Source organism: Ictalurus furcatus, chromosome 5 (assembly GCF_023375685.1).
Source record: "Ictalurus furcatus strain D&B chromosome 5, Billie_1.0, whole genome shotgun sequence".
NCBI lineage: Eukaryota > Metazoa > Chordata > Actinopteri > Siluriformes > Ictaluridae > Ictalurus > Ictalurus furcatus.
In genome coordinates, this window is record NC_071259.1 from 32,838,777 (window position 1) to 32,861,276 (window position 22,500).

General features: G+C 44.4%; 2 protein-coding genes across 3 annotated transcripts in view; both read right to left on the minus strand.

Annotated features, from left to right (window-relative positions):
• sin3b (SIN3 transcription regulator family member B) overlaps positions 1–5,138 on the minus strand; it is a 16,111-nt gene extending 10,973 nt beyond the window's left edge. For both annotated transcript variants that reach the window (XM_053625936.1, XM_053625935.1), the window contains exon 1: positions 4,103–5,138. In XM_053625936.1, the coding sequence (XP_053481911.1) occupies positions 4,103–4,204 (102 nt within the window). In that variant the 5' untranslated portion in view covers positions 4,205–5,138. The remainder of the gene's footprint in view (positions 1–4,102) is intronic.
• A 3,562-nt stretch (positions 5,139–8,700) lies between these two features.
• The window catches only part of xpr1a (xenotropic and polytropic retrovirus receptor 1a), a 64,708-nt gene continuing 50,908 nt past the window's right edge, over positions 8,701–22,500 (minus strand). The window contains exons 11-15 of the mRNA XM_053625953.1: positions 22,422–22,500; positions 13,932–14,098; positions 13,568–13,704; positions 13,257–13,478; positions 8,701–12,937 (exon numbers count right to left, since the gene is read on the minus strand). The exon at positions 22,422–22,500 is cut by the window's right edge and continues 116 nt beyond it. Of these exons, the coding sequence (XP_053481928.1) occupies positions 12,880–12,937; positions 13,257–13,478; positions 13,568–13,704; positions 13,932–14,098; positions 22,422–22,500 (663 nt within the window). The 3' untranslated portion in view covers positions 8,701–12,879. The remainder of the gene's footprint in view (positions 12,938–13,256; positions 13,479–13,567; positions 13,705–13,931; positions 14,099–22,421) is intronic.

Sequence of the window (22,500 nt, forward strand, 5' to 3'; positions counted from 1 at the left end):
TCAAACTGAAAGAAACACTTTCTTAAAGTCCAAACGAGCAGCTAGATCCGCGAACGTCATTAATAAAAATAAAAAAAAAAAAGAGAGGAAAGAAGTTAAAAGAAAAGCTACACCTGTTAGTAAAATCAACTGAACAGCTGAAGAGGTTTTTAAAAGCCCAAACGAACAGCTAAAACAGATGAACAGCTGGCACTACATGGCGTAATAGGCTTCCTGTTACTCCTGGTGATGTTATTCAAGCCCACATGAACAGCTAAAACCGGCATGTTATTAAAACTAAAGTGAACAGTGAAAACCACCCAAGTGTCCCATCAGAAACCCACTAGCATTGTTACAGCTGAAAGGTTTCTTAAAGCGAAAGTGAACAGCTAACAACCTTTTTCCCCACTTAAAAGCCCAAACGAAGCGCCGAAACGGACGAAGAGATGAAAGAGACGAAGCGGTGAAGCAGAATAAGAGCTGAAGCAGACGAAGAGCTGAAAGAGATAAAGTGCCGGAGCAGACGAAGCGGTGAAGCAGAACAAGAGCCTAAGCAGACGAAGCGGTGAAGCAGAATAAGAGCTGAAGCAGACGAAGAGCTGAAAGAGATAAAGTGCCGGAGCAGACGAAGCGGTGAAGCAGAATAAGAGCTGAAGCAGATGAAGTGCTGAAGCAGATGATGCAGCCGAAGAGCTGAAAGCGGTACAGTGCCAAAGCAGACGAAGCGCCAAAGCAGACGAAGAGCTGTAAGAGATACAGCGCCAAAGCAGACGAAGAGCCAAAGCAGACGAAGAGCTGTAAGAGATAAAGAGCCGAAGCAGACGAAGAGCCAAAGCAGACGAAGAGCTGTAAGAGATAAAGAGCCGAAGCAGACGAAGAGCCAAAGCAGACGAAGAGCTGTAAGAGATACAGCGCCAAAGCAGACGAAGAGCCAAAGCAGACGAAGAGCCGTAAGAGATAAAGAGCCGAAGCAGACGAAGAGCCGTAAGAGATAAAGAGCCGAAGCAGACGAAGAGCCGTAAGAGATAAAGAGCCGAAGCAGACGAAGAGCCGTAAGAGATAAAGAGCCGAAGCAGACGAAGAGCCGTAAGAGATAAAGAGCCGAAGCAGACGAAGAGCCGTAAGAGATAAAGAGCCGAAGCAGACGAAGAGCCGTAAGAGATAAAGAGCCGAAGCAGACGAAGAGCCGTAAGAGATAAAGAGCCGAAGCAGACGAAGAGCCGTAAGAGATAAAGAGCCGAAGCAGACGAAGAGCCGTAAGAGATAAAGAGCCGAAGCAGACGAAGAGCCGTAAGAGATAAAGAGCCGAAGCAGACGAAGAGCCGTAAGAGATAAAGAGCCGAAGCAGACGAAGAGCCGTAAGAGATAAAGAGCCGAAGCAGACGAAGAGCCGTAAGAGATAAAGAGCCGAAGCAGACGAAGAGCCGTAAGAGATAAAGAGCCGAAGCAGACGAAGAGCCGTAAGAGATAAAGAGCCGAAGCAGACGAAGAGCCGTAAGAGATAAAGAGCCGAAGCAGACGAAGAGCCGTAGGAGATACAGCGCCGAAGCAGACGAAGAGCCGTAGGAGATACAGCGCCGAAGCAGACGAAGAGCCGTAGGAGATACAGCGCCGAAGCAGACGAAGAGCCGTAAGAGATAAAGAGCCGAAGCAGACGAAGAGCCGTAGGAGATACAGTGCCGAAGCAGACGAAGAGCCGTAGGAGATACAGTGCCGAAGCAGACGAAGAGCCGTAGGAGATACAGTGCCGAAGCAGACGAAGCGCCGAAGCAGACGAAGAGCTGAAAGAGATGAAGCGCCGAAGCAGACGAAGAGCTGAAAGAGATGAAGCGCCGAAGCAGACGAAGAGCTGAAAGAGATGAAGCGCCGAAGCAGACGAAGAGCTGAAAGAGATGAAGCGCCGAAGCAGACGAAGAGCTGAAAGAGATGAAGCGCCGAAGCAGACGAAGAGCTGAAAGAGATGAAGCGCCGAAGCAGACGAAGAGCTGAAAGAGATGAAGCGCCGAAGCAGACGAAGAGCTGAAAGAGATGAAGCGCCGAAGCAGACGAAGAGCTGAAAGAGATGAAGCGCCGAAGCAGACGAAGAGCTGAAAGAGATGAAGCGCCGAAGCAGACGAAGAGCTGAAAGAGATGAAGCGCCGAAGCAGACGAAGAGCTGAAAGAGATGAAGCGCCGAAGCAGACGAAGAGCTGAAAGAGATGAAGCGCCGAAGCAGACGAAGAGCTGAAAGAGATGAAGCGCCGAAGCAGACGAAGAGCTGAAAGAGATGAAGCGCCGAAGCAGACGAAGAGCTGAAAGAGATGAAGCGCCGAAGCAGACGAAGAGCTGAAAGAGATGAAGCGCCGAAGCAGACGAAGAGCTGAAAGAGATGAAGCGCCGAAGCAGACGAAGAGCTGAAAGAGATGAAGCGCCGAAGCAGACGAAGAGCTGAAAGAGATGAAGCGCCGAAGCAGACGAAGAGCTGAAAGAGATGAAGCGCCGAAGCAGACGAAGAGCTGAAAGAGATGAAGCGCCGAAGCAGACGAAGAGCTGAAAGAGATGAAGCGCCGAAGCAGACGAAGAGCTGAAAGAGATGAAGCGCCGAAGCAGACGAAGAGCTGAAAGAGATGAAGCGCCGAAGCAGACGAAGAGCTGAAAGAGATGAAGCGCCGAAGCAGACGAAGAGCTGAAAGAGATGAAGCGCCGAAGCAGACGAAGAGCTGAAAGAGATGAAGCGCCGAAGCAGACGAAGAGCTGAAAGAGATGAAGCGCCGAAGCAGACGAAGAGCTGAAAGAGATGAAGCGCCGAAGCAGACGAAGAGCTGAAAGAGATGAAGCGCCGAAGCAGACGAAGAGCTGAAAGAGATGAAGCGCCGAAGCAGACGAAGAGCTGAAAGAGATGAAGCGCCGAAGCAGACGAAGAGCTGAAAGAGATGAAGCGCCGAAGCAGACGAAGAGCTGAAAGAGATGAAGCGCCGAAGCAGACGAAGAGCTGAAAGAGATGAAGCGCCGAAGCAGACGAAGAGCTGAAAGAGATGAAGCGCCGAAGCAGACGAAGAGCTGAAAGAGATGAAGCGCCGAAGCAGACGAAGAGCTGAAAGAGATGAAGCGCCGAAGCAGATGAAGAGCTGAAAGAGATGAAGCGCCGAAGCAGACGAAGAGCTGAAAGAGATGAAGCGCCGAAGCAGATGAAGAGCTGAAAGAGATGAAGCGCCGAAGCAGATGAAGAGCCGAAGCAGACGAAAAGCTGAAAGAGATGAAGCGCCGAAGCAGACGAAGAGCTGAAAGAGATACAGCGCCAAAGCAGATGAAGAGCCAAAGCAGATGAAGTGCCGAAGCAGACGAAGAGCCGAAACGCCAAAGCAGACGAAGACCTGAAAGAGATAAAGCACAGAAGCAGACGAAGGGCCGAAGCAGACGAAGACCTGAAAGAGATAAAGCACAGAAGCAGACTAAGAGCTGAAACAGAAGAGATGAAGTAGCAGAAGAACTGAAGCAGACGAAATAGATGAAGAGCCGGAAGAGACGAAGAACCAGCACTACACGGGTTGACCGGCTTCCTGTTACTCCTGCTGGTGTCAATAAAAACCCAGACTAACATCTGAAACCGGTCATGGTGATGATAATGCCAGAGATATAGAGATAAGTGATAGGGTGATGAAGAGCCGGAGGAAGAGCTCAAAAGAAGCTGTGTACGAACGAACAGTGAACAAAAGATCAGTGTTTATTTCCCTCCTCCTCCAGACAGAAATGAAAGAAAGAAAAGTGAGTTAGCTGAGCTGGGATAAAGCTAAACTGATCCTGCAGAGCTTTCTTCTTCTTCTTCTCTTCTTCTTCTTCTTATTAGCAGTAGCATTACAACAATAATTACTATTCTTCTTCTTCTTCTTATTAAACACGCAGAGAATGTAGACTTGTAGATGTGTGTGAAGTGATGAGAGGTTTTGTTGAAACAAAAATAAAAAATAAACAGTGAAGTTCCAGACTGCGGAAGGCTCTCAGGTCTGAGAGGTGAAGCTAATGCTAATGCTAATGCTAGGAGCTGGGTTTTCAGGCTCAAGCAAAGACAACAATGGTGGTGGTGGTGTGTGTGTGTGTGTGTGTGTGTGGGGAGAGCAGAAGTGTGTTTTTCGGTGTGTCTCACCTTCAGTTTCTGGAAGTGCTGCTGGTGTTTCTGAGCGCTGAACGCTTTGTCCTGGATCTGGTTGATGTGCTTCGTGCTGCTGTGAGCTTGAATTTTCGCCATTGTGCTCAAAGCAGCAGCAGCAGCAGCAGCAGCCACCAAAACACCAACCCGGGATTATTTTCTCTCTTTAACTCTCTCTTCCTGTGTGTGTGGAACAGATCCAGCAAAGTTAAAACAAAAACAAAACAAGGAAAGAGACTAATCTAGTTCTGCGTGGTCACTTTTTTCCCGTATCAAATGGCTGTGCGAGGAAAATAAATAAATAAGGAAAGAAAGAAAAATCTTGGCCAAGTGGCAGTGCGCCGGACCGCTCGCCTCAGAAAACTAGCCCAACTACCCGAGCATCGCTGCGTTTCTCTTTAAAAACCTGCTCTTACTACACACACACCGACACACACGACGGGGAAAACGACCACAACAAAGATCTTCCGGCTGCGAACTTATTATTACTGTTATTATTATTTTTAAATGATGATTATGATGATGATTCTTATTTCAACAACTAACAGCTAGCCGTGCCTGTCTCTTTAAATCTGGCCGCAGCTGAGCGCGCGGGTGAAAGGGGAGGGAGGGCGCTCGAGACTAATTTAAACCGCGCGTGCGCACGCACCAGAGAGGCGGAGCTTCGTGGGACGCGGGAGACCGAAGTGCGCGTGCGCGTGCAGCCTTGACGAAGCGGAACTCGCCGAGCTGCTGCGATTCTGAATGTATGAATGGACTTCCGTTTGTTTGTTCGTTTGTTTGTGTTGGCGTATTTATATATATATATGCAAATATTACATGATATTTTTAATGATAAATCCAGAAAATGATTCTTCTTTTGTTTTATTATATGATATGAGCTGTCTTTGTATAACTTTACATAGATATTATATATATATATTTAATATCTAAATATCCCCTTGTATACTGTAATTTGAACTACTGTATATTTACATACACGACCCTTTAGAAAAGTTTAGACACACTCGTTCTTTATTTTTATTTTCTCCACATTTTATATTTATATACATATATTTTAAAGTCATCAGAAGTCTGGAGTAACACAAATGGAACTATGGGAATTATGTTGTGATAAAAAAATATCCAAAATAAATGAAAATCATTTCATATTTTATCATCTTAGTGGTTAGCACGTTCGCCTCACACCTCCAGGGTCGGGGGTTCGATTCCCACCGCGGCTCTGTGTGGGCGGAGTTTGCGTGTTCTCCCCATGCTGCGGGGGTTTCCTCCGGGTACTCCGGTTTCCTCCCCCAGTCCAAACACATGCATGGTAGGCTGATTGGCGTGTCTAAAGTGTCCGTAGTGTATGAATGGGTGCGTGAGTGTGTATGTGATTGTGCCCTGCGATGGATTGGCACCCCATCCAGGGTGTACCCCGCCTTGTGCCCCATGCTCCCTGGGATAGACTCCAGCTTCCCCGTGGCCCTGAAGGAAGGATAAGCGGTATAGAAGATGGATGGATGGATGGATGGATCATCTTCAAAATCGACGCCCTTTTCACCTAGAATTTGCAGAAGTGTATTCTTGGCGTTTTCTCGAGCGATGTCTTGAGTTATTTCCCCGAGATGATTTTAAAACAGTATTAAAGGAGTTCCCTCCGACGCCGGACTCTTATCTCCTGCTTTTCAGGAATATTTCGCTCGAGTCGTCCGTTTAAAACAATACCTTTTTATAAATAAAATGTTAGTTTTCTAATGAGAGAAACGAACACGTCGGCACGGTTATATTTTTGTCTATGACACCGGTTTCACACGTTTAATCGCACACCTTCAGATCAACAGCTTTTCAACATCGTGAGAAACGGTTCAGTCGAGTGTCCACAAACTTTTGACCGGTAGTGTGTATATATAAATGAAAACATAAAATATTAAAATATGTCAATACTAGGTGAAATAAGACTCTAATACCAACATATACTATTACACATAACACAACTGATAGACTAAAACACAGAAGAAGGTATACAGCATCAATAAAGCCTCTAAAGTCTAATACTGATGAGTTGTAGTATGATATATCTTTATATCTTACAATGTTTATATTTGCACTGACTGACAACTTGTTGTACACGTGATGTGTACGGAAATATTTAGATTTATCTCTACATTATTATATGTATAAAAAAAGAAATGGGATGTAGTTATATAATTATAGTGTAGTAAAAATATATGAGACAGCAGAAAATGTTCATTTGTTCATTTATATTAACAAGGCATTTAACGTGTCCGGTTTCGCCGAAGTCATTATTACAAGTTGTGTAATATTTAATTATTATTTCAATATTAATAGTGAACATAATGTTCCGAATGTCATATATACAGTATATATACATGGTGTTCTCTGATAACGTGTACTTTTGCCTCCAACCTCATTTACATTCTCTATCAGATCCTCTCAGTTTAACAACTGCTCTCTTTCGTAAAGATCGCTTTATGACTCCCGTCTTCGTCGCGGCTCTAAGAGTTTGTCACAACAACTAAATAAAGTCTTGGTAAAGCTCTCGTCAGACCGCGTCTCTTTTGCTTAGGTTTGTTGTCTTCTTGCAGAATGAACCCACATTTTTTTTCCATAAAGAAATCGTTTAAAAAAAAAAAAGAAAAGGGTTCATTTTCAGCTATTCGACACAGAAATCATGGGGGGATGCAAACTTTTGGACCCAACTTGTTTGTGTTCTATGTTCACACACTTAAATATACTGCATATTTATCATTTAAGGGCCAAGGCTTTACATGTAATGCAGAAATATTTTTAATACATACCAGGAGGTGAAGTGAGGGAAGTGAGAGAGGAAGTGGGAGAGTGAGTAAGGAACTGAATTAAAGAAGAAAGTGAAGATGTTAATTATAGATGAAAGAAGCCAGAGAGGTGAGTAAAGGAGCAACAGTGAGGGAGGAAAAACAGAAGTGAAAGTATCTAGTGAGGGAGGGAGTGAGTGAAAAAGGGTGCAAGTGATAAAGGAAGGAAATGAGAGAGGGAACAAACTAGGGAGGAGGAGGAACCAAGGGAATGAGGGAGTAATGTGAAGCATAGGAGGTAGCCAGTTAGAGAGGAGGGTGCAAGTGGTAGAGTGACTCAGTAGGGTGTATATGGATTAGTGAATAAAGGAATGAAGTGGGAAGAGAAGGAGGAAGATAGTGAATGAGTGAGTGAGTGGGGTACAAGTGAGTGAGTGAATTCGAGTGTAAATGAGTAGGAAATGAGAGTGAGTAGAGAGTAGGGAGTAGGGAGTGATTAGTGTAGGGAGTGAGTAGGGTGTAGAGAGAGTACGGTGCAGGGAATGAGTAGGGTGTAGCAAGTGTGTAGAGTTTAGGGAGTGAGTATAGGGAGTGAGTAGGGTGTGGGGTGTAGGGCATGAGTAGGGTGGAGGGAATGGGGAGTGAGTAGGGTGTAGGGAGTGAGAAGGGTATAGAGAGTAGGGAGTTAGTAGGGAGTAGGGAGTAGGGAGTGAGTAGGGAGTAGGGAGTAGGGAGTGAGTAGGGAGTAGGGAGTGAGTAGGGAGTAGGGAGTAGGGAGTGAGTAGGGAGTAGGGAGTAGGGAGAGAGGAGGTTATAGGGAGTAGGGTGTAGGGAGTAGGGAGTGAGTAGGGTGTAGGGAGTAGGGAGTGAGTAGGGAGTAGGGAGTAGGGAGTGAGTAGGGAGTAGGGAGTGAGTAGGGTGTAGGGAGTAGGGAGTGAGTAGGGAGTAGGGAGTGAGTAGGGAGTAGGGAGTGAGTAGGGAGTAGGGAGTAGGGAGTGAGTAGGGAGTAGGGAGTAGGGAGAGAGGAGGTTATAGGGAGTAGGGTGTAGGGAGTAGGGAGTGAGTAGGGTGTAGGGAGTAGGGAGTGAGGAGGTTATAGGGAGTAGGGAGAGAGTAGGGTGTAGGGAGTAGGGAGTGAGTAGGGTGTAGGGAGTAGGGAGTGAGGAGGTTATAGGGAGTAGGGAGAGAGTAGGGAGTGAGTAGGGAGTGAGTAGGGTGTAGGGAGTGAGGAGGTTATAGGGAGTAGGGAGAGAGTAGGGAGTGAGTAGGGAGTGAGTAGGGTGTAGGGAGTAGGGAGTGAGGAGGTTATAGGGAGTAGGGAGTGAGTAGGGAGTGAGTAGGGTGTAGGGAGTAGGGAGTGAGGAGGTTATAGGGAGTAGGGAGAGAGTAGGGAGTGAGTAGGGAGTGAGTAGGGTGTAGGGAGTGAGGAGGTTATAGGGAGTAGGGAGAGAGTAGGGAGTGAGTAGGGAGTGAGTAGGGTGTAGGGAGTAGGGAGTGAGGAGGTTATAGGGAGTAGGGAGTGAGTAGGGAGTGAGTAGGGTGTAGAGAGTAGGGAGTGAGGAGGTTATAGGGAGTAGGGAGAGAGTAGGGAGTGAGTAGGGAGTGAGTAGGGTGTAGGGAGTAGGGAGTGAGGAGGTTATAGGGAGTGAGGAGGTTATAAGGAGTAGGGAGAGAGTAGGGTATATGGTATAGGGAGTGAGTAGGGAGTAGGGAGGGAGTAGGGAGTGAGTAGGGAGTGAGTAGGGTATAAGTGAAGGAGTGAAGATGAGTTAAAGTCCTTTGATCTGTGTGCTGAAATAAAAAACTCAGAGACAGAGGCAGGTTTTAAAAATAGGCGTGGTTTATAAAACCAAGTTATGACATCATCACCAAAGTGTTGTACAGAAATAGAAACAAGAGCATCGTATACGAGCATCATAGTTCACTCCACATTAACACACGACTCCGCAGGACGCGTTTTTCTTCTCCGTCGAACACACAACGCTTTATTTATCTATCTATTATTAATATTATCCATCGATTAGCTAACGAACATCATCGTCACAGTCGGAAAGTAAGAAACGGACACAACATCGAGATAGAAAAGATGCAGAAATATCAACAAGCACGGAACATCGTGGGTCTAGCGTGCACAGAAACACCCCCCCACCCCCCCCCCCACCCCCCGTGAGAACACACACGATGTCAGAGCCCGTAAGTGTATAAAAATGTAATGTAAAAAAACCACCCTCACGTTGAGAGGTTAACGACGCTGAGTGAGCGGACGCTGGACACTCATGAATATTCATCACGCCGTCCTTCACCATGTGACCAAAACATGAATCTATGAAGACGTGTGCCGATATTTACATTCTCAATCCGCGATACCGTATTTAGCAAATTAATAAAACGTAACATTATTTCACTCCTTCAGCTGTAGCTAGAGTTAGCTAGTAGCTAGCCAAATTCATTAAAAAAGTGAACTATTGTGTAGTTAAAACCAGGATTCGCTAACTAGCTAGCTAGCATCAGGCTAAATGTTATATTGCGTAGACATGCTACTTTAAAATTGGGGTGTGTTCATCATTCATCAACACGTCTGAGGGACATGCGGACGTTCCCGATGGTTCGCTTCCAAGGTTATTCGGGTTCGTCATTGTCTGTACTACTTAGCTAAATTGTTAGCCTCGATCGTGAGCTAGTTTATCCCCAGCAGCTATATTTCCAACTGCGTTATTAGCTTCATTTAATGGCTTCTTAGTCAATTTAATGACTGAAACGCTGAACATCGTGTGTGTGTGCGCCATCCCAACACCAAACACACAAATTTACAAGTTCCGTTCTTACCACAAGAGCCATGCTCGCTAGTTAGCTAACATTAGAGGAGCTAATGGTATCAAGTTTGAAACTGGGGAATCAAATTGAATACATTTCTTTGGCGACCCAGGGATCTCTTTCCTTCGGCAAAACAAGGACCCAAGTAATGAATTGGCACGTGGAATGGAAGGAGTCAACGTTTCCACAGTCATGAGAGCGTCACGCACGAGACAGAGTCCCGTCGCTAAGCATAATACTGCTCTATCCATAAATACCGAGACAATAAATTACCCATCATTCCTATAGAAAATAAGTTAAATCTATTTACAGGGAAACATCCAAGTAGCATGCAGGCGAGACAACCACTGGCACAACGACAACAGAATTAGCATGTGTGTGTGTGTGTGTGTGTGTGAAGTGTAAATGTTTGCAGGTATGTATGTGGCAACAGAGAAGCTCTTTGGTGGTCGGTTTCAGTGGATCATTTATGACACGATTCATTTTTAGACTTGTGAAGAAAAATAGCACAAAACGTTCTTCTAAAACATCCATAAACATCTGTTTTCCCCCCATAATCCCTGTTTTTTCACACACTGACTGTTCGTCCTCGATAGACTGACATTGTTTACGTGTACGAACACAAGAAACAGAGAGAAATTTAAAGAGAAACAGAACGACACAGGCGACTCTTTTTCAGTGAATCAAATCATTTGGCTCAGCTCACAAATAAGAGTCGACTCTTTTCGGCTCTCGGATGGCTCGTCGAAGGATTCGTTCTTACTATCGTTTCGTTGAGGGTTTTTTTTTGTTTTCAAATAATAATAATAATAATAATAATGATGATGATGATGATGATGAAATCAACAAATTACACTGCAATGGCTTGGATCTATGAAAAACAAACAAAAAAAGATTCACAAAAGATTCACGAATCGGCTCTTTTAAGTGAACGTTGAGAGCTGACTCTTTTGTGAATGACACATCACTTCCAGAGACAGAAACGGTGATATATAGAAAGAAGGAATGAAAGGGACAGAGAGAGAGAGGGAGAGGGAGAGAGAGGGAGAGAGAGGGAGAGATTGTGCTCACAAATTGCAAAACTTTTAACAGTAACCATGACACCGTTAGCATGAGTGCTAACAGTAGGACAGCTGGATAACATGGACGAGCGGGATGGAGTAATGAAACACACGCTCCTCCTGACATCCGCGTGTGTGTGTGTGTGTGTGTGTGTGTGTGTGTGTGTGTGAAAAGCAGCGAATCCCAGAGCAGTGTCCACACACTCGTATTCTCCATCCAGACATCATTGTCGTCATTCTTATAGTGTGTGTGTGTGTGTGTGTGTGTGTGGGTGTGTGTGTTTGAGTGTGTGTGTGTGTGTGTGTTGAAAAATAAAAGACAACCTATCATAACGTCACCACGTTTTGTAGCTCATGGTTGTTCGAAATAATAAAAAATAATGAAGTTAATTCTAATAAATCTAATGAAGGTAATTAGTGGCCTCGTCCCAAACCACACACTGGTGTGCTAAATGGTGAACATTAGCGGTCTGTGCAGTGTTTGTATAAGCACTGGATGCGTACCTTGTAGGTTTTACCTTTTAACTGTAACTAGAGTCTCCGCCCCTATATAGCGGCTCCACCTCCAAAGCACTCGTGTCATACCCAAATCATCTGGTTCCGCCCACAAGAACGCTGCACTTCCACCCCTTGACGCTTGTCATCTGAAAGGCTCCACCTTTATTGATCACATCATCTGAAAAGAAGGACACGCCCACAGTGGTTCTACATCTCACTTATAAAGCTCCGCCTCATCAACCAGCGTAATCTGAAAGGCTCCACCTTTATTGATCAAATCATCTGAAAAGAAGGCCCCGCCCATTTTGATGCCCCACCCCCTTAACCCGTATCTCATTGATCAATCTCCGCCTCCTTAAACCGTGTCACCTGGAAGGTTCCGCCTTTATAGATCACATCGTTTGAGTGAAGGCTCCTCCCACAATCGCTCTGCATCGCATCACACATCATCGAAAATACTCCACCCCCTCAATAAGGTCACGCTTTCACGGGATCACGGCGTGCGAAACGCACGTCATCGGAATAACTCTATCGCCATGAATCACGCAATTGGTACAATCCGGACTAGCTCACATCAGAAAGATTGACTCCGCCCTCGACCTAACGGGCGTCTTGCTAAGAGTTCACCATGATGAATGTCAGTAAAGCGTTTTAACACCGGTTCTGTTGGTGTGCTTTTCAAATCTCATGCTTCCGAAGTGCCCTATAAGTGCACTATTAATCGTCCTGCTGGCGCTACCACCACCGCGCTTTACGGCAGAGTCCGTGTGCTCACATCAGCTTCACGACATAACACCCCATAACAACCCGGAAGTCCATTTCGGCTAAAACTGTGAAGTTTAATAGGGGCGAGTGAGTACTCATGCTAGCCTCAAGTAGGGTAGTGTGCGATTTGGGACGCAGCCACTTCTACATTAGAAGTCACTTTTCCGGTTTTTAATAACCATCAGTGGGTCCGTCTGACTCTTAAGGATATGAACAATAAATAAAGGCAAAGATAAAGGGGGAAAAAATGAAATAAAGTAGAACAGGAAGTGAGGCGGCGCTGCGTAGTGAACATGGCGCCGATGCGCACTTTCCCTGCAAGTGCTCTGTGAAAAAAGCTGTTACAAAAAGCACAAATAGAAATACAACACGCCGTCAGTTTCAATGTAAGTGTGTGTGTGTGTGTGTGTGTGTGTGTGTGTGCGTAGTCCAGAGCTGAAGTTCACACTTCAGTGTTTGTTGTTGTTGCTGCATTTCAGTTCTTCACTGTAATGATGTCACTTCCTGTAGATTTGTAGCGATTATTATTATTATTATTATTATTATTATTAAGTTTGTAAACAGTCAGGCGATCGATAAATTCTTAAAAAAGAAACTAGACTAATATAAAAACTAACGATAAATTAAAAATAACAGTACCCTGTGTGTGTGTGTGTGTGTGTGTGTATTGTTAATGCTTTGTACTGAAAGGTCTCTTGATTGTTTGTGCTCGATTACTGCTGTTGTGTGTGTGTGTGTGTGTGTGTGTGTGTGTGTGTTTGTGAGGCTGAGCCCGCTCTCTAATGATGTCTGTGTGTATGTGTGTGTGTGTGTGTGTGTGTGTGCAGTGCTCTTCAGAGGTGTAACGTCTTCGCGCTGCTCAGCTGAAGGCTTCGTCATCTGTGTCCTCAATCAGCACCTTAGTGTCCTTCTTGGACCTGCGACACACACACACACACACACACACACACACACACACACGCAATGTGGTATTCGTGTCCTAATGTGACATCGTACCATAGGAACAATCATGGCGTATCATTATACATAGAACCCATGACTTGTGGTGGTGGTTCGGTTCTAAGCGTGCGTCTCAGCGGTTCTAGAACACCAGGGTTCTGACTCTTTATACACTGTGATTCCTGATATGAGATGATATATCGAGAATCGTGATATGATATTTGATGTCGTATCGCCGCAGCCCTAAGATCAGGAAAAAATCCGTCATTAAAGGCGCGAGTGTGGAATGGGACGTACTGGGAGTGCAGCAGCGGGCGTCGCAGTGTGAGGCTGTAGCTCCGCCTCCAGGGCTTCTTGCCCTGCCGGTGTTTGACTCCGTCCTCGTGGTCCATCATCTGCTCGAGCAGCGTCTGATCGTCGGCGTTCAGAGGAGCCACGGAGATGTCCCGCACCGCCCGGAACTCACCGCAGTTGTTCAGGTGCTCGTTCTCCAGACGGAAGAAGTTCCACACGAAACGCCTACAACGCACACAGATAACAATACGTAATAACAAGTGTCCTGCAGTCTGTGTGAGTGTGTGTACGTGTGTGCGTGTGTGTGAGAGTACCTGAACACCTCCAGTGGGGCGAGAGCGGTGGCCACGATATCAGCGGAGGAGACGTTTGTCATGTTGGTCAGAGCGATCTGAAGAGTCCAGGAGAAACGCAGGATCACGTCCTCCACGATGGCACAGTAATAATACGCCTGCAGGAAACAGGAAGTGATGTCATCGTCACACACAGACACGCATAAAATGTTATTATTGTTATTATTAGCATTATTATTATCACTGTAGCAGAAATCAATGCTGGGCAAAATAACAATAAATATAATGACATCCAATCAGCTCTCAGGTTTAAAGGGTTGTGGGTGCGAGCCTGTAATATTTAGGTGTGTGTGTGTGTGCGCGTGTGTGTGTGTGTGTGTGTTACCTTCTGCGGATAGACGATCTCCTCCCGGAGGAATGTGTGCTCCCCGGCGTTGCGGTCGAACAGACCCCAGTCCATCTTCAGATCCCAGATCAGTGTGTAGAGGGAGCTGATGGTGGAGAAGACGATGAGCAGGTAGAGGAATGCATCGGCGTCGGCGTCATCCTGGTCTGAGAGAGAGAGAAGAGAGAGAGAGAGAGAGAGAGAGAGAGAAGTCACTAGTCTATCCTGCCCCATCATTAATAACACCTGTACTGAACAACTCAGAGAGTAAACTCCGCCATTTTATCGATGCCTGCTGTTCTCACAGTGTCCACCAGGGGGCGACAGTTCACCATAAATAAATACTGCACATTACACGCGTCATGAGTGCACTGGGGTTAGTTTTACACGCAGCTGCGTTTTACCAGAACTGCCCTTTCCTCTCAAAACATCTTCACTTCACATTCAATACTTAAAAAAACAGATTCAAACAGATTATTTATTTATTTATTTATCTGTATTTGCCTCAGACATACAGAATCAGAAATCGTTTCATTGACCAAGATTTCACATACAAGGACGTTTTAGTGGAGACTAAATTGAGTAGTTCCAAAACAGAGACAGACAGACCGATAGACAGACAGATAGACAGACAGACGGATAGATAGATAGACAGATAGATCTGCAAAGAATAATGAATAAATATGTAACATGTATGGAAGGAGTCTCCGGTGTCAGTGCTTTGTTTAAGTTTTCGACATCTTCAGGACGGAGGAGTTTACGCTTCTTTGCGGATTCTCGCTAACACGACAAGCTGCGTTCTTATTAACGTGAAGAGAGAGAAGAGAGAGAGAATAACGGGAGAGAATAAAGAGAGAGAGAATAACGGGAGAGAATAAAGAGAGAGAATAAAGAGAGAGAATAAAGAGAGGGAATAACAGGAGAGAATAAAGAGAGAGAGAATAAAGAGAGAGAATAAAGAGAGAGAGAATAAAGAGAGAGGGAATAAAGAGAGAGGGAATAAAGAGAGAGAGAATAACAGGAGAGAATAAAGAGAGAGAGAATAAAGAGAGAGAATAAAGAGAGAGAGAGAATAACAGGAGAGAATAAAGAGAGAGAATAAAGAGAGAGAATAAAGAGAGAGAGAATAAAGAGAGAGAATAAAGAGAGAGAGAATAACGGGAGAGAATAAAGAGAGAGAGAGAATAACAGGAGAGAATAAAGAGAGAGAGAATAAAGAGAGAGAATAAAGAGAGAGAGAGAATAACAGGAGAGAATAAAGAGAGAGAATAAAGAGAGAGAATAAAGAGAGAGAGAATAAAGAGAGAGAATTAAGAGAGAGAGAATAAAGAGAGAGAATAAAGAGAGAGAGAATAACAGGAGAGAATAAAGAGAGAGAGAATAAAGAGAGAGAGAGAATAACAGGAGAGAATAAAGAGAGGGGGAATAAAGAGAGAGAATAAAGAGAGAATAAAGAGAGAGAGAATAAAGAGAGAGAATTAAGAGAGAGAGAATAACAGGAGAGAATAAAGAGAGAATAAAGAGAGAGAATAAAGGCGAGAGAATAAAGAGAGGGAATAGAGAGAGAATAAAGAGAGAGAATAAAGAGAGAGGGAATAAAGAGAGAGGGAATAAAGAGAGAGGGAATAAAGAGAGAGAATAAAGAGAGAGAGAGAATAAAGAGAGAGAATAAAGAGAGAGAGAATAAAGAGAGAGGGAATAAAGAGAGAGGGAATAAAGGGAGAGAATAGAGAGAGGGAATAAAGAGAGAGGGAATAAAGAGAGAGGGAATAAAGGGAGAGAATAGAGAGAGGGAATAAAGAGAGAGGGAATAAAGAGAGAGGGAATAAAGAGAGAGAATAGAAAATAAAGAGAGAGAATAGAGGGAGAGAATAAAGAGAGAGAGAATAAAGAGAGAGAGAATAAAGAGAGAGAATAGAAAATAAAGAGAGAATAGAGAGAGGGAATAAAGAGAGAGGGAATAAAGAGAGAGAGAGAATAAAGAGAGAGGGAATAAAGAGAGAGGGAATAAAGAGAGAGAATAGAAAATAAAGAGAGAGAATAGAGAGAGGGAATAAAGAGAGAGAATAGAGAGAGGGAATAAAGAGAGAGGGAATAAAGAGAGAGAGAATAAAGAGAGAGGGAATAAAGAGAGAGAGAATAAAGAAAGAGAGAATAAAGAGAGAGGGAATAAAGAGAGAGGGAATAACGGGAGAGAATAGAGGGAGAGAATAGAAAATAAAGAGAGAGAATAAAGAGAGAGGGAATAAAGAGAGAGAATAGAGAGAGGGAATAAAGAGAGAGAGAATAAAGAGAGAGAGAATAAAGAGAGAGAGAATAAAGAGAGAGGGAATAAAGAGAGAGAGAATAAAGAAAGAGAGAATAAAGAGAGAGGGAATAAAGAGAGGGAATAACGGGAGAGAATAGAGGGAGAGAATAAAGAGAGAGAGAATAAAGAGAGAGAGAATAAAGAGAGAGAGAATAAAGAGAGAGAGGGAATAAAGAGAGAGGGAATAAAGAGAGAGGGAATAAAGAGAGAGGGAATAAAGAGAGAGAGAATAAAGAGAGAGGGAATAACGGGAGAGAATAGAGGGAGGGAATAAAGAGAGAGGGAATAAAGAGAGAGGGAATAAAGGGAGAGAATAGAGAGAGGGAATAAAGAGAGAGGGAATAAAGAGAGAGAGAATAAAGAGAGAGGGAATAACGGGAGAGAATAGAGGGAGGGAATAAAGAGAGAGAGAATAAAGAGAGAGGGAATAAAGAGAGAAGGAATAACGGGAGAGAATAGAGGGAGAGAATAAAGAGAGAGAGAATAAAGAGAGAGAGAATAAAGAGAGAGAGGGAATAAAGAGAGAGAGAATAAAGAGAGGGAATAACGGGAGAGAATAGAGGGAGAGAATAAAGAGAGAGAGAATAAAGAGAGAGAGAATAAAGAGAGAGAGGGAATAAAGAGAGAGGGAATAAAGAGAGAGGGAATAAAGAGAGAGAGAATAAAGAGAGAGGGAATAACGGGAGAGAATAGAGGGAGGGAATAAAGAGAGAGGGAATAAAGAGAGAGGGAATAAAGGGAGAGAATAGAGAGAGGGAATAAAGAGAGAGGGAATAAAGAGAGAGAGAATAAAGAGAGAGGGAATAACGGGAGAGAATAGAGGGAGGGAATAAAGAGAGAGAGAATAAAGAGAGAGAGAATAAAGAGAGAGAGAATAAAGAGAGAGGGAATAAAGAGAGAAGGAATAACGGGAGAGAATAGAGGGAGAGAATAAAGAGAGAGAGAATAAAGAGAGAGAGAATAAAGAGAGAGGGAATAAAGAGAGAAGGAATAACGGGAGAGAATAGAGGGAGAGAATAAAGAGAGAGAGAATAAAGAGAGAGAGAATAAAGAGAGAGAGGGAATAAAGAGAGAGAGAATAAAGAGAGAGAGAATAAAGAGAGAGGGAATAACGGGAGAGAATAGAGGGAGAGAATAAAGAGAGAGAGAATAAAGAGAGAGAGAATAAAGAGAGAGGGAATAAAGAGAGAAGGAATAACGGGAGAGAATAGAGGGAGAGAATAAAGAGAGAGAGAATAAAGAGAGAGAGAATAAAGAGAGAGAGGGAATAAAGAGAGAGAGAATAAAGAGAGAGGGAATAAAGAGAGAGGGAATAACGGGAGAGAATAGAGGGAGAGAATAAAGAGAGAGAGAATAAAGAGAGAGAGGGAATAAAGAGAGAGAGAATAAAGAGAGAGGGAATAAAGGGAGAGAGGGAATGAAGAGATTGCAGTTTATAACTGCTATAAGGTAAGTGAAAACACGGTCCAGCTGAGATGCAGATCCACAGGTACAGTAGGTGCGGTCTTTAATAAACAGTGAATGAAAACCGGGCGGATCCGAGATCACAGTGCTGTGTTTTAAATGAGGATGAAAGAGATGTTCCTGTTCGTCGGGACCTGGTCTTCCCCATCACTCAGAAACACCCAGCGCAGCGTCGTGAACAGAGGCTGGGTCGGACACCGGGGAAACGCCGGCGTTAAAAAGAAAAAGAGGATTAAAAAGATTAAAAGTGGGTTTTCGTGGTTTTTACGGTAACAGAAGCAGGTTTTCATCCCGATAAAAATCCCAAGGGTGCGACACATCGAACAACAAATTACAAGCGTAAACGACTGTAAAACAAATAAGGCGTGAAAAAAGGCAATCACAAAAGACTTTACATAAAGGATCCGCTCTCGCTCGGAGCCTCATCCGTATTCCTGACGCGTCACACACTCGCCTGTCTCGCTGCGGGCGAGCAATTACAGCCCCGCCCCCTCCACCCACACCATTCCATCCTCTCTCCATCTCGCTCTCCTCACCTACTGCACCCTCTCTCACATCTGCCTCTTCCTTTCATCTTCACATCTGTATGGAGGACACTGTTCTGAACACTACACACACACTACACACACTACACACACACTACACACACTACACACACACTACACACACTACACACACACACACACACACACACACACACACTACACACACACACACTACACACACACACTACACACACACTACACACACTACACACACACTACACACACTACACACACACTACACACACTACACACACACACACACACACTACACACACACACTACACACACACTACACACACACACTACACACAAAACACACACTACACACACACTACACACACTACACACACACACTACACACACTACACACACACTACACACACTACACACACACTACACACACTACACACACACACACACACACTACACACACACACTACACACACACTACACACACACACACTACACACACACACTACACACAAAACACACACTACACACACACTACACACACACACACTACACACACACACTACACACACACACACACACACTACACACACACTACACACACTACACACACACACACACTACACACACACACTACACACACTACACACACACTACACACACACACACTACACACACACTACACACACTACACACACACACTACACACACTACACACACACTGCACACACACACACACACGTACACACTACACACACACACACACTACACACACACACACACACTACACACACACACACACACATACACACTACACACACACACACACTACACACACTACACACACTACACACACACACACTACACACACACTACACACACACACACACACTACACACACACACACTACACACACACACTACACACACTACACACACACTACACACACTACACACACACTACACACTACACACACACACTACACACACTACACACAAAACACACACTACACACACACTACACACACACACACTACACACACACTACACACACTACACACACACTACACACACTACACACACACTGCACACACACACACACACGTACACACTACACACACACACACTACACACACACACACACTACACACACACTACACACACACACACACATACACACTACACACACACACACACTACACACACTACACACACACTACACACACTACACACACACACACTACACACACACTACACACACACACACACACACTACACACACTACACACACACTACACACACACACTACACACACTACACACACACTACACACACACACTACACACACTACACACACACTACACACTACACACACACACTACACACACTACACACACACACTACACACACACACTACACACACTACACACACACTACACACACACACACACACTACACACACACACTACACACACTACACACACTACACACACACTACACACACTACACACACTACACAAACTACACACACACACACACTACACACACACACACACACACTACACACACACACACACACACACACTACACACACACACTACACACACTACACACACACACTACACACACTACACACACACACCACACACACTACACACACACTACACACACTACACACACTACACACACTACACACACACACTACACACACTACACACACACACTACACACACACACTACACACACTACACACACACTACACACACACACACACACTACACACACACACTACACACACTACACACACTACACACACACTACACACACTACACACACTACACAAACTACACACACACACACTACACACACACACACACACACTACACACACACACACACACACACTACACACACACACTACACACACTACACACACACACTACACACACTACACACACACACCACACACACTACACACACACTACACACACACACACACACACTACACACACACTACACACACACACTACACACAAACACACACACACACACTACACACACACACACACTACACACACTACACACACACACACACACACACACACTACACACACACACTGTGTGGTTAAGGAGCGAGTGTTATAGCTGCTGTAACGTAAGCGAGAACAGGGACTCACTCGTGTCACGATGTAAGTGTAACTATAAACAGATAAAAAGTACAATGTGCTGTTTAATACTTGTGAATGATCGCGGAGGTGTAAGAGGAATAAAAGACTTCAGGATGTGCTGTAGTAGGAAAATAATCAGCGTCAGAGCGCTTTATTCCTCTTCCTCTTTATTCCTCCTATACCACAGCCATTTTGTGATAATTACAGTTCCTGATGAGGTTACAGATTTAAGGTTTGAGGTTTGATTTGTGATGATTTACGCTGGGGATGCGGGGTTAATATCCGACATCTTTAGGATCGAGGTTCGAAGCGTGGAGTGTTAGTGCTGTCAGGAGAAAGTGAACTTTTCTAACATCCTAAACACGTCAGAGAGGACGTAAAGTCCGGGATGTAGCGCGTCCCACCGAGCAGCAGTGACTCAGCAGGTTTATACACCAGTTCGGCTCCGGCCTGAACCCATTTCCTCCATCTGAGCGAATAATAAACAGGAAGTCTCACACACTCGCACTGCAGCCTCCGACATCAGGACTGAAATCTAATCCACGCAGGACAGAAATCACCAGAACCGGCAACCGGGATTAGTCCGAGTGAGAGGGAAATAAAAGAGCAGCAGAACAGAGTTTAGCTTAAAAGGGCGACATTTACAGAAATAAATTAATAACTGCTCTGTATATAAATAATAAAAAGGATCAAGCGGCTTAGTGGAGCATCTTAACCTGATCGATTCAGACTGCGGTTCTGTTTCTGAGAAGATACACGAGTTCTGAGAGAGAGAGAGAGAGAGAGAGAGAAACTGAAACATAGAGAGACAGAGAGAAGCCAAGAGATAACCATAAAGAGACAGAGAGTGAAACAGAAAGACAGACAGAGACTGCAAGAGAGAGAGAGACAGTGAGTGAGACAGATAGAGAGACAGACAGACATGAATAGACAGAGATAGAGAGCAAAACAGATAAATACAAAGAACGAAAAATAAAAAGAGAGAGAAATAGAGCATGTGACAACAATTGAGAGACAGAGAGAGAGAGAAAGAGAGAGAGAGAGAGAGACAGAGAGAGAGAGAGGTGTAGGTATGCATCTCAGGTGTGTAGACGTGTAGTTGTGTGTTTCAGGTGTGTAGTTGTGTAGTTGTGTGTTTCAGGTGTGTAGTTGTGTGTTTCAGGTGTGTGGATGTGTAGATGTGTGTTTCAGGTGTGTAGTTGTGTAGTTGTGTGTTTCAGGTGTGTAGAAGTGTAGATGTGTATTTCAGGTGTATAGATGTGTAGTTGTGTGTTTCAGGTGTGTAGTTGTATAGTTGTGTGTTTCAGGTGTGTAGTTGTGTAGTTGTGTGTTTCAGGTGTGTAGTTGTGTGTTTCAGGTGTGTAGTTGTATAGTTGTGTTTCAGGTGTGTAGTTGTGTGTTTCAGGTGTGTAGTTGTGTGTTTCAGGTGTGTAGTTGTATAGTTGTGTGTTTCAGGTGTGTAGTTGTGTGTTTCAGGTGTGTAGTTGTATAGTTGTGTTTCAGGTGTGTAGTTGTGTGTTTCAGGTGTGTAGTTGTGTGTTTCAGGTGTGTAGTTGTATAGTTGTGTGTTTCAGGTGTGTAGTTGTGTAGTTGTGTGTTTCAGGTGTGTAGTTGTGTGTTTCAGGTGTGTGGATATGTAGTTGTGTGTTTCAGGTGTGTGGATGTGTAGTTGTGTGTTTCAGGTGTGTGGATGTGTAGTTGTGTGTTTCAGGTGTGTAGATGTGTAGTTGTGTGTTTCAGGTGTGTAGATGTGTAGTTGTGTGTTTCAGGTGTGTGGATATGTAGTTGTGTGCTTCAGGTGTGTGAGTGTGTAGTTGTGTGCTTCAGGTGTGTAGTTGTGTAGTTGTGTGTTTCAGGTGTGTGGATATGTAGTTGTGTGTTTCAGGTGTGTAGATGTGTAGTTGTGTGTTTCAGGTGTGTGGATGTGTAGTTGTGTGTTTCAGGTGTGTAGTTGTGTGTTTCAGGTGTGTAGTCGTGTGCTTCAGGTGTGTAGACGTGTAGTTGTGTGTTTCAGGTGTGTAGTCGTGTAGCACTTACCTTTGTGTGTGCTGTACAGGGCGGAGAACGCCACCACAAAGAAGGTTGTGGAATATTTCCCAGCATTCACCAGGTGAGG